Here is a 13,487-nt window from a genome sequence, read left to right as displayed (position 1 = left end):
AAAGCGTTCTATAAATATAAAAAATATAAATATGCAGCTATAATGCACGTAGGTGATTTTGAATGAATAAATGTCGATATGCAATGGTTAGCTATACATACTGTTAAAACTAATCGTGGTGTTGATATATTTTTATAGACTGCTGACTCTATTGAACAATGGCAAGGAAAACTAAATTTACAGCGCTCCGAGAGCCCTCTAGTGGTCGGGAGCATTTCCGTTGTGTCGCGGCTTTATTTCGTTGTGTTGTAGATTTTCCGTTGTGTTGTAGATTTTCCGTTGTGTTGTGGCTCATTTCCGTTGTGTTGTGGATTTTACGTTGTATTGTGCATTCATTTCGTTGTGTTGTAGATTCATTTCGTTGTGTTGTGGGTTAATTCCGTTGTGTTGTGAACTTATGTTTGCTTTTTAAATGTCGTTGTGTTGTGCACTACTGGGCCGCTTGTCAGTAACTACAAATCGGCAGCACATTTAATCCATTTCAACCATTTGAAAGTAATTTCAACTTAAATTAGGCTACATTAAACTGAATTTTTAAAACATTTGTTGATTCTTGTAACTTATAAAGCAATTGAAAAATGCTTAACTTATTTTGATGAGTTAAAGCAATGTAAAAACATGTTGTCATAGCTTATTGATTATATATTTTTTTACAGTGTAAACATGTACTTAAGTGTTATGGAGACTTTCTTACTACTGTGGTTCAATTAGTGGTCTGATCGCGGAGTGTGCATCGGTTAGAATGCAAGGGAATATGATGGATGGATCTTTATGGGTTTTTATTTTCAGATGGGAGAGTATAAAATGACTAGTTACATATACGTGTGTGGTTCTGTAACAAAACAGACAATAAAAGGAATATTAATTACCATGTACATACAAATAACAAAAAATAGTAGTGTAAGTATAACCTGGGGAAATGAGAATTTAACCAAAAGAAGATAATAGGTAGAATTCACCATATATTCACTGTAATAATGCAGTCACATGCTATCACGCAGGCCCAAAAGCCTTCACCACTACTCAGGACTACTGCTATACACATAAATAGACACTACTACACTACTAATCAACCGAACTGACATACAGGTAACTGCACTAGCATAATAGGATGCTATCAACCAACTAAATGTAAAATAGAATGAGCATTAAGTGTGCAGGAAAAAACATGACTTGTCTTAACATCTTAGCTCAAGTGCTAACAACGATGAATGTGAAAAATAATGTCAAACATACTCTAGTAACACTCTTATACACTTTAACATTACAGACATTGCACAGCTAAACACCCACATGTCTCAAGGACGCACACAGTGAAGTAAGGAAAAAGAAAAACGAGGGAACATGCAACTATCACCGATGCTCTGGGCCGACTAAATAAACACAGAAGCTTTCCTTATACACAAATGGCTGCGCCAATAATGGTCGGCCTGGGAACTGCATGCAAACTAAAAATACGGTATATAAACAGTCTTGTCTTTTCAACATTAAGTATTACTTAAGTTAGTCAAAAAAGAAAGAACTATTAAGTTCATTTAACGGCATTTAATATCAATTTATACTATAATACATGTTAAATGCATTTTAAATAACATGCAATTCAGTGTGCATTTAGGTATATTCTTTTAAAGTAGGCTATATTATTTCCACAATAAGAAATATTTTTAAAAGTATATGATAAAGTGTACTTCTTTTTCAAAAGGGACAGTAACTTATTATAAACTTATATTTGATTACATTTTGATGTTTGAAGACTGTGATAAATGTATGATGAGTGTGAGTTGGGTTGTGTAACGTGGATGCGTAGCAGGCAACACGCTCGACAAGGGAATGATCAAAATTGACTTTAATGATGGACGTAGGAGAACAGACAGATGACTGAACAGAACAGGGAGATAATATAACATATGAGGGAGATAATATTGAACTAAATAAGACACAGCTGATAATCATAAGTAACCATAAAAACTAACAGGGACATGATCAGAAACCTAAAATAGTGATGGGATTTATGGCTCTTTGAGGGGATCCGGATCTTGGCGATCCGTTCCTTACAAAGAGCCGTTCAAAAGAACGGCTCTTTTGGCTCTTTTTAAATATTTAATCAGTTTTAAGAAGCCAGCTTGAGGGCATCTCAGTTTATCCTGGAAATAATCACTGGGAGGAATGATGAGGTGAGATTTGTAGTCAAATAATTTAAACTCAGATATCACACACCAATATATGAGTTTGAATTTTTCTGAAATATAGATTATTACCTCATTTGTCATGTGTGGACTATATACCATAGGGTTGCACAACATCCCTCTGTTTAGAAAGTGACATCACTATTTTGGATTCACCTTTAGTACAAAGTGTGTGTATGTGTAAAGCTATGTTGACTTATGTTATTCATACAATACCTACTCACAAATAAACATAAAAAACAAAGCCGGCTGCAATGAATTTCTGTGCAAATCAGCTTTTACTACAAACAGTAACACTTCCACACAAGAACATTGTTATCACACAAGAACATTTTGATAAAAAAAAACGGCTCTTTTGGCTCTTTTTAAATATTTAGTCAGTTTTAAGAAGCCAGCTTGACGGCAGCGCGCACAACTCCGCTCCTACCCAATGACAAAGGCACGTAGGTTTTTTTTTCCATTGGAGTACTCACGTAAAGGATGGGCGCGCATGCACAACTACTATCATCATGCTGTTAGGCAGTAGTACCCCTGCGCTGGGTGCGCCCCTTCCCCTATAACTGAGGAGCTAATTTGTGTGCATCTGTGTGAAACACGCATAGGAAAAAAAGAACGACAGAAAGAACGGCTCCCCTCCAGCCGCGACTCGGCTCCCATCGTTCATGTTTATGAGCCGTTCAAAAGAATCGGTTCGTTCACGAACGTCACAACTCTAACCTAAAATAACAGCAGGAAAACAGGAACTTAAGGGAAACACAAAAGAATATCAGAGTCCGAGACTGTGACAGGTTGGTTTGGGACAGTGGTTTTGGGGTAAGTTTGATAATTGTATGACTATTGTAAAAAAAAAAAAAAAAAAAAGATTTTATCACTGAATTGTCATATGTTAACACAGCAATATCACACAAGCAATTGTTGTTATATCAGCACGGCTGTGAGTGCTGCAGGTAATTACATATAGCCGTGACCGGTATAATACATGTAATGTCCTCTGATTTTTATGTCTGAAGAGTGTTGCTTTCATGAGTCACAGACTGAAAATAAACCAAGAGAGTCAAATGTGTCAAAACAAGAGAAAAAATATCAGAATAACATACATGGACACAGAAGTGTTATCTGAATTATTGCCTGCAGTGCCATGCCCCTTAATGTTGATAATGCTGATATGCCCTTTAGACATGTTAAAACATTGCCCCAAATGTGGCACATCAACCCCCTTATTTGATCCACACAGAAACCGCTGCCCCTTGACATGAGGATAATGTAAGTTCACTGGACAGGAGAGTTCACATGGTAATATTCTCTTCTCGGAATATGCCCAGGTTATTTTAACCTAATGAACTGCATGTGTGGCGTGCTGTTTATTCTTTAGGCTAATATTCCATTGTAACTGAGCTAACTGCACTCTCATCTCTCATGAAAGTGTAACATACACTTTCATAACATAACATTACATACTTTCCTGATAGAGATTAATCACGAGTAATCCAACGCTATCTCACGACCAATTCGTACAAATTTGTACGAGTGATTAAAAGGAGGCTAATTTTTACGGGTAGGTTTAGGGGCGGGGTCAGGGGTAGGTCATCCGTACGAATTCATACGAATTGGCCAACTCGTAAAATATGTACGATTTAGCAAAAAATTAGCCTCTTCGTAAAATTCGTACGAATTGCTGTGAAATTGGTTTTACAGCACTAGAAAAAAGCACAAGTACCTGCTAAAAAGTAAGTTAAGCTGTACAAGTAAGCTGCTCTTGGGAAAAATAACTCTGTAAATAATTGTATTCAGTGTGCACTTGTAGTGTACTTCAAATCAAAATGTCTCATAAAAATCTTCAAATCATACTTGAAGATAATAATTAAATTGTGTAAAAGGCCACTTAAGTGTACTAGAGTTTTTAAAAGTGAAATTTGTCATAATGGCAAACTGTTTTACTTTTAAACTGTAAAAGTACACTTTTAATAGTCTTTTGTCTTGATTTACAGAAGTTGTTGACACTCTGTTGCTGTCTGGGTAATTATTTATGTGGCGAAATGCCTGTAATAAGTGGTATGACTGTACCGTATACCTTAAATGTCTGTCTCGTTTGAACTTGCCGTGCTAGCAACTTCTTTCTTCAAGGAAGCTTTGCGTTTAAAGAGCTATTAAAATATTTATACTCAGATCATATTTATTGTCTAATTATTTACTTATGTGGCAAGTAGTCATGTGTAATAATGTACCTCCGCTTCGTGTCAGGGTCCTGATCACCCTGTCGGGGTTTATTCTGCGATAACAACCGACTTGGATGTACATTATCCCTTACTCTTAATTATTCTATTTAAAATGCTGATTAAATTAGTTAGAAATCCTGGTAAAGACACCACTGTCCAGAACACAACATATGATGGTGATCAGTAGTGCTGGTCAACAGGGATGAGATTTGTTTAATATTATACAAGTATTTCGACAAAGATGATACTTAAATAAGAAAAAAAAACTTTCCCAAGTTCTGAAAGTAAAACCTCCAAAAAAGAAAATGTTCCACTATGAAAGCAGGGATGAGATATGAAACATCAGTTGCACTGGACAAAACGACACACTATTAACTAACTTTCCATTGAACTAATTAAAAAGTACAAGTTAATTATCCAGATTAAATGAGTCACACTGGAACTCAAGCTCTCATCTCCTCTGTCTAGTCTGTGTACGTAATGGATCTGATGGCCCTGTATCTCAGCCATATTAACTGCACTGAACAGCACATGTAGCCTTTAACCTCTTTGTGGACACCTACGTCATTATGACAGATATATCAACCGCCAAATTATCCGTGACCGGAGCCAATCCTATTATTTCCTGTTTTATTAATACGGGAATCACGCTGTTTGATACGCTGTTTGATACGCTGTTTGATACGCTTAGATCAGAATAGAAATGATGTCACACTGGGACAAAAACATATTTCGTATTACGTCAGGAAAATTTGGATGCTGATTTTAAGAGGATCCCCATAAAAACACATTCAGGTCATATTTCAACCCAAAACTGAAAAAAAATATGATGTTTTTACTAAAGAAAATGATGCATATAGTTAAGATTGTTAACATAGTAATATTAGTTTAAATGCACATTTGGTAGCATTTTATTTTAAGGTGACATAGTTACATTGTACTTACATACGTACTGAGTAATTTTAATTAACTTCATGTACTTATAGATTTATTGTTAGGTTTAGGGTTTGGGGTTACACTTTATTTTAAGGTGTCATTGTTACAATGTAACTATGTATTTAAGTACTGAGTAATAATAATTAACTAAACGTACTTTCTTAGGTTTTGGTTGAGGGTTAATTACTTGTAATTATGCATAATGTACTGTTATTACTATACAAATACATGTAGTAGCATGTAACTATGTCACCTTAAAAGGAAGTCACCACACATTTACACTAATTCTCTAATCTGTCTTTGGAGGTGTTAAAACATATTTGACAAACTAGCTATATATATATATATATATCATGAACACAAAAACATGGTAGTATTGCTTTCAATACTTTTAATATCTTAAACATAAATTATGTTCATGACATTTATTTCATCATTACTGTTTGACTGTGTGAAAATGTATCGCTGAAACTTTCATTAGGGCTTACCTGTCCATCTCTGTTGCTGATGATGCATCAGTCATTATCTGAAATGCCACTGACGTATTTTTCTGCCTGATTGATTCATGTGTATTGCGGCTGACCCTTCCACATTTATGTATTTCATCTATTTCTGTCTCTATAACATCTTTTTATCAGAGCAGCCACAGAATGTGCGACGGCAAGTGACTGTGGCAAGTGATTGCCAGTTCAAACATGTGGACTAAATGATAGCCACTGATGATGACATGATGTCTTGTTTTAGAGTTGGCTACGATATTGAAAAGAGATGACATTTTCGCTCTACTTTTTTGTGCCAATGGTGCTTTTATTTTATTTTATTATTTTATTTCATTTTAGTGTGTGTGTGTGCGTGCGTGCGTGCATGCATGCGTGTGTGTAACAAGAACTTTGAAATTTAAATATCTCTGGCATGTACACTCAAACATCTTTTTCTCAATTAGCTGAAATTAGAAATGCTGTTATGAAAATTATATTCTTAAATTTGTTTTCAGGAATCAAATCAAAGTTGTATTTTTAAAATGATAATACATTCATATTGCATGGGACCTTACTATATATTCCACAGTATTAGAACAAATTGCATTATATATATTAAAAAGAGAAAATTACCTCCTTTTCAATTTTTTTAAAGACACAATGACAATTTAGCAATAATGCATCTATAATACGCCATATTCAAAAACTTTCACCACCGACCGATTTCCTGATAAAAAAGATATGGATAGAAACATGATGCCCGTTAAGCAGGTCAAAGTCTTGTCTTAGATCTTCATCTTTGGCTTTGAGCGAAATTTAAGCTAAAATTAAGATACTTTTTTGTCAAGGTGCACGAGCCAAACTGTTTTCTGTTACTGTTTTCAATGCTTTTTTGTACCTCCTCAGTTTTACCACATGTGTAAAAAGGCAAAGGCCTTTTTTTAGAGTCAGAGGTCTATTATGACCTAGAATGGTGCACAAATTCAGTGTCTTTTACGGCTATAATAGCCTACAGTAATCAATGTATACAACCACTTGATGTTGGTGTGCATTAACTTATCTGTGTGCTCATCAAAACAGAGATATAGCGAAGCTCCACATCCAATCAGATGGTGTCAGACAGAGTAATGGCTAATGGTTGTAGTATATTTAACCAGATTTGCAATACACGGTACTTGATCAGATTCTGTTGAGGGTTATTAATAATTTAAATCTTTAACAAAAATGAATGACTGTGGTTTAAAATGGCAGATTTAAAAGATCAGTCTTTCTTGCTGTATTGCTTTAAAATCTGGCCAGCAATAATAAACAAAAAAATCTTGTAGACTATACGGGTTTATTGACCTTATTGTAATGACATAGAGCAGAGAAGTGTATTATCATTTTTTTTCTTTTATTAGAAAATAAATCAAAACAACATGTCAATTCTTCTTTGCTATTCATGTACTTTTCATAATACATTTTATTCATTGGCCATCATGATACCGTGTTGCAAAACACTATATGTTGTCTGAAAACCTTATTGTCATGCAAGGTTTACCAGAAACTAAAAAATGCTGCAAACAATTTACACCAAAAGGCACTGGCTTTTGTGTACACTGAAAAAAAAAATGCTATAATATACAAACAGAATAATTTTCATCATTATCATACATATTACATTTATTTTAGTATAGGGTAATGATTCTTTGGGGTTCCCAGGTTCAAATCCCAGATGATCCCCCAATTGTGTTGCCATTTGAACTATAGGGGCAAGTAAATAGGCGACTGCAGCAGGTCTCTCTTTCCATAAGTGTTGGATCCAACGTTGGTTGGCGCATAGACGGTGCCGATGGTGTTGCTGGATCGGATGAGAAAATCTGCTAATCTCTGAGTAACGCAGGTAGCTGTATTGCACCTCCTCTTTTCCATGTGATGACTGTAAGAAGGGTATTCAGTTGTTAGTCATATGCCTAAATAAATTACAATTAATTACCTTTTCACAATTAAAGTCAACGTGAGATCAAAATTGACAATTCTTGTTTTTATGGAATATTATTAATGATTTCTCTGATGACATTTACTGGCGTGACGGTGGGGCAACCAGTCACTCACATGAGATAACTACAAACTAAAAAGATTCGATCAATTCCCGATGGACAAAATCAAATCCCGCCCAACACAAGAAGCCATTTCACTTGGATATACTTCACAATAGGGATTAAAAGACTATCGCAACTTCCATTTCATGCTGACAGATTTCGCAGGGAAATAAGGTCAATTGTCGTTTATCAATAGTGTAGTGATGTGCGAGATACGAATCACAGCTCATACAGAAGTCACTCTCAATCCAAGCAGCTTTTTTTTAGTGTATAGGTTGCAAGAACTTTTCGCCTGATTTTCGCCCGATGGCATGGATTCCTATTGAAATGACTGAATTTCGACAATGAAATTTTTTTGAGCAACAGCCTAAATGTGACTGCGGCATAACGGGTAATAATGACTAAATAACATTACTCAATGAAAATAATCCCCCCCCAAAAAAGAGAAAAAAAAAGCTAAAGCAGGTTCAATTACGTAATGATATAAAAGTAGTTACTACCTACAAAAATGGCAACATCTTAAACAATGAATCATAATTGACACAATTAATTTGCACAAGTACCTGTTCACTGCACTGAGACCCCTTGGGGGCCGTGGCCTTGTAAAACTCACAAAGGGATTGTCAGATAGATCTGTAACCAGCCATCCATCGGCCTCTTGCAAGTCACCCGCCTGCTCATTGGACGAATGGGAGTACCTATCGACAAGAAGAGGCCACAAAGCACCATCTCATCAAGAACAGCTTATAGAGTGCCACTCTCCCTGGCTATTACAATCTTCTGAAGTGGAGATGTGTTGCAAGTGGATCATTTGGGCCCGCTGGTCAAATCACTCTCACACACTTCTACACACTTGCAACACAGGTGTTACATCTCAAAGAAATAATTTGCTCTCACAAATGAACCTTTTTTTATTTTATTTTTTTATGTTGGTCAGGTAACCTAAAATCTGTTTGATATATGATGCCATTACACTCTTAAAAATAAGTTGCTATAGAAGAATCTTTCAGTGAAATGTTCTAAAAATAACCATTTTTCTAAGTGCGAAGAATAGTTTCAAAATCTAAAGAACATTTTTCCACTATAATTAACATCCAGGTTCCAGGGATTTTAAAGGTTCTTCATGGAATCATCAATACGAACAAAGAACCTTAATTTTTAGGAATGTAACATTAGCCTTTATTATTAAATTAAATGTATTTAATTTAATATAAAAAAAATTGTATCAATTGACTACATTTAGACACCAACAAGTCAAATTTAAGGGTCAAATCAACTAGAAATACAGCTGTACATTTTTACTTGTACTTACCAGTAAATAGTTGGACACTTTTTCTCTCACCAATTCCCACATTTTATAATATTAGTGTCATCAAAGCGATAAAATAACACAAACAGGAGTATGGGGATTATTTAGTTGCCACGTTATATATATATTTCCACCATTTCAGCACACTTTGATTTTCTTTCAGTATTCGGTCAAATTAATGTATTTAAAAATGTATTTAAATTAATTTAAGAGTGCACCATTTAAATTCTGGCCAATAGCGATAAGAGATCAATTCATTTTAATAAATCATAACTAATAGCTGATATTATACTGCTTTCTTGCAGGTTATATCTGCAAAATATGATGATCCAGGAACATGTCTTACTTGGCAAAATCACATTGAGCCTTGATTTTGCCGAGTTAAACGCGTTCCTGCCAACATATTTTGTTGGAACAACATTCATGTCCAAAAATGTAATCCTAACCTTATATCTACCCCTAAGCCTAACTTAAGTTAACCCTGAAATCAGAGGGAATTGATAGTTGAATAACACTGATGTAGAAGCACCTAGCCCTGGTTGTAAGCCTAAACTTGACATAAACTGTAAACTTGTCCCTCTAATCTGATTGAAATGTTGCTACAGGATCAAGCTTGTTAAAATCATTAAAAACTTAAATTTAGTAAAGTTTGTCCATACTTTTAACTGCATGCTAGTAATGTTATCATCATGGAACAAATAATGCTGTGGATGATTATTAATATCTTCATATACACAGAAATTGTAAAAAGACACAACCTGCCATTTTTACCTAGCAACCTCTACCTGATTTAACCCCAAAATATTAGTTTAAACCAGTTTAGTTAGATGTTACCCTTTTTAGGTTACCATTGTTCTCATTAGACAAATCTATTATCACAAATATAGGATCAATGTAATTTGAATTTCTATCATTCAAAATATTCAGTAATTTCTTTATTCTAAAAAGTAAAGCATTCAATAGACAGTACGTTTTAAAACATTTGTCTGATAAAACGTGTCAGCCTATGAAATAATTTAAAAGGAACTTATTTAAAGTGAAAAATATATTATATTATATTATATTATATTATTTCATACTATATTATATTATATTATCTTATATTATATCATTCTAAATCAGCCTAATTACATTAGGTTACACACATGAAGGGTTAGTCAGGGGCATCCTAAAACTAGAGCAAAAATCAGACCAAAAATAATCATCCAAACACCTAACATTTTGACTTTGTACAATGAGTTAGAAGACATACCTGTTGTGCGGGACTGTGGCGACACAATGCAGCATCACAAGGAAGATCAGGATCTGGGAGGACAGTTTCAGATGATGCATGGCAGACTGCAATACTTTCAATGTTCTTGCTCAAAAGAAAAGGAAATAGAGCAGTAGCATGAGGAAAAATTGCATGTCATAGTAGAAGAGTTGTTGAGCCTAATGATACTACATAAAGTTTCCAGATATTTTATTGAAAGGGTAACAGTACTCACTTCCAACGGTTTCAAACCAGTGGACAGCAGCTCCAGAAGGTGCTGGCGATGTCTCTGTTTTTCACACAAACACTCACACTCACTCACTCCATTCGCTCTGTTATAGGCTCCCACTTGTGACATCATCACACTCCTCCAAATATAGCTCTCAATTTACAGCAGAGATCAGGGGTATATGGAGAGGGGGGTTAGCTTGAAGAATTCAAACTCACTGTAAGGGTCAAAAGCGGCAGTGACGCTTGTCATGACGTTCGTCGTTGACAATGTCATCGACTGCTTTCACGTCATAATGTATCAAATGACTTTGAGTAAAAAAGTCCTTCCTGCAATGGAAAAACAAGTACTTTTATGAGCACATTTTGCTCATTAATTATTGTTTTTGGAGAAAAATCAATACCGTACCTCGAAAAAAGTTCTTCAAAATATTATAGATGTTCTTGTTCAATCAATATTCTTTAGAAGTGCCAGACTTTGTTCAAAACTTGTTGCTCAATATTTTCCCTTTCCCAGGGATTCAAGTAGAAATGACTCACTCTTTATATTAAGTCAGAGAAAAAAAAGGAGTTTCTGCCAAAACCCACCAATAGAGTTGAATACAAAAGTTATTTAGGGATAGCAAAACTCGCTGCTACCATGTTTGTGTATGGTTACCAGGGCGTTGCTATGCTGTTGGTACTCAAGTCGGTACTCAAGTAGTTAGCCAACACTACAAATTATAATTTCTAAGTTTTGAGTTGCAATTTATCAAAACAAATGCTATTTCTTTTGTAGACTTGTACTTGCATTGAACCAACTATAAATTAGCCATAAACACATGATTTATTAGTGTTTATGATCTTACTACACTGTTAATATAGAGTGTACTGTAAATGCAGTACAAGAACTATGCCAAAAATGTTGCATGCTGGCCTAACAAAATCACCCACTGTTGTTTAAATAAACATGATAGTCAGGACTGTAAAATGTAGATATCTTTTAATATCATTACTGAAATATACCGCCACTATGTGAGATTCATAACCAACTGTATCCCCTCTAAGTGTTACCCACTATTACACACATTAATGTAGCTTCTAGACAAATCATAACACTAGAGAACTGTGACTCTACAGTTCTCACGGTCCAAATGACTTACAGTTCAACTATTAACATATTTGTATTTGAAATAAATAAAAAAATCTAAAATGAAATCTAATTCATAATTTTAACACAAATGATACTAAAATAACACTGGATCCGGTTTAACCTCTTCATTATCCAACCACTCAGGAACATACCCAGAGCCAAAGGCGGAATAGACATCACTCCTACATATAAAGTATATAAATATTTATTTATGAGCACGTTTAAACTCACTGTCCCATAATGAAATAAGGTAAAGCCACAAAACAAGCCAAAGGACATTGAGATTTGCATCGCAAACCATTCCCAGTGACACGGGTCTACAAAGAAGCGCGCAGCTCATTTAAGCTTTCGCGGTCGGTGAAAGGGCGACCAGGAGGGGCAACCTGGAGATGGAGGAAGCTGTTCTTCCCCCGGAGGAGGGCCGGGCGAAGAATCTTTTGTTTTATCAAATTTCTGTTACGTTGCTGGCCTCATGATCAGTGGTACGCAAATTTTCAACAAAAGAGAACTTTCCTCAATCTCTGGGTCCCAAGAGGGTCGGCTGACAGTGAGCGACGCTATGCTTTGCCACTCTCATCCCGCTCTTCTATCGGCAGTAGACAGGAGTCTCAAGGAGGTTCAAGGACGCAACGCCTTCTCGTGCATCTCCTGACATTCCCTCATGGGAACCACAGTTGGTCCCCACCCTGTGCTCCACTTCACTGCCCCATTGCAGGTACATCCCACTGGTTCCACTTGCACGGTGTCTGGGAGCCTGGCTAGTGGGAGCCCAGCTCATCTTGCTGGCTCACTCGGATGATCAGACTCGGCTATGCGAATCAGTTTGCCCCATGTCCCCCCAGGTCCAGTAGCATCCAGTTTACTGGCATACAAGGCATACAAGGATGCTCCTGTTCTACGTGCAGATATCGCAGTCCTACTGGCGATAGAGCCGGTCCCTCCAGCCGATATAAAGTCAGGGTTTTACAGCCCTTACTTTATTGTACCAAAGAAAGGCGGTCAAGAAGATAATGCAGAAATGCATTTTCGAGTTCGGACAGGACCTCGACTGCAGTGGCATATCAATTGCCTCGAGTTGCTAGAAGTAATACTCACCCTGCGCCGGTTAAGACCATTGCTACAGGACAAGCATGTGCTGGTCCGGACGCAAAACACAACATCTGTTGCGTACATCAACCATCAGGGTGGTCTACGCTCCCATCGGATTTCACAACTTGCCCGCCACATTCCGGGCAAGCTCAATTGTGCAGCCGACGAGTTCTCACGACAGCTTACCATCACGAGAGAATGGTCCACCTCCAGGTGGTCTAGCTGATTCGAAGACGCCTCTGAGCCACACAGGTAGACCTGTTTGCCTCTCCGGACACGTCCCACTGTCAGTTGTCTCCAATTCATCAGTCGTTCAGACATAACGTCTCCGCTCCCTCCTTCAGGGAACAGGCATTAACCATCAGCAGGATCCCTGCTCCAATGATATTGTGTCTGTGTGAAAATTAGCGCTGAAGTAGCTACCACGATAATGACCAATATTACCTGCAAGCAAATTGAACTGTCCTTATTTAACCTATTATGTTTTGTTAAGATGTATGGCATAAAATAAATGATCACTCTCTGCACCATGAACAGTATGCACAAGAATGCACAGTAATTCAGTCACATTGCGGCACA

The 13,487-nt window shown here is 36.4% G+C and overlaps 1 protein-coding gene across 2 annotated transcripts; it reads right to left on the bottom strand.

Moving 5' to 3' along the window:
* Window positions 1-7,300: 7,300 nt before the first annotated feature.
* On the bottom strand, window positions 7,301-10,758 carry iapp (islet amyloid polypeptide). Of its 2 annotated transcripts, none has more exons than XM_077233811.1 (4): window positions 10,695-10,758; window positions 10,460-10,564; window positions 8,462-8,596; window positions 7,301-7,735 (listed from the first exon to the last, which is right to left on the bottom strand). In XM_077233811.1, the coding sequence occupies exons 2-4, from the start codon at window positions 10,537-10,539 to the stop codon at window positions 7,561-7,563; spliced, it is 390 nt and encodes a 129-aa protein (XP_077089926.1). In that variant the 5' UTR covers window positions 10,540-10,564; window positions 10,695-10,758; the 3' UTR covers window positions 7,301-7,560. The 2 variants fall into 2 exon arrangements, with proteins under 2 accessions (XP_077089926.1, XP_077089925.1); XM_077233810.1 differs by having other exon boundaries at window positions 10,460-10,568; window positions 10,695-10,750.
* Window positions 10,759-13,487: the final 2,729 nt, after the last annotated feature.

The sequence above is a fragment of the Siphateles boraxobius genome, unplaced genomic scaffold (genome assembly GCF_051911475.1).
Source record: "Siphateles boraxobius isolate OS27281-9 unplaced genomic scaffold, OSU_SipBor_1 19, whole genome shotgun sequence".
Taxonomy (NCBI): domain Eukaryota; kingdom Metazoa; phylum Chordata; class Actinopteri; order Cypriniformes; family Leuciscidae; genus Siphateles; species Siphateles boraxobius.
The sequence above is the reverse complement of the archived record's forward strand: the minus strand, read 5'-3'. Positions and strand labels throughout refer to the sequence as shown.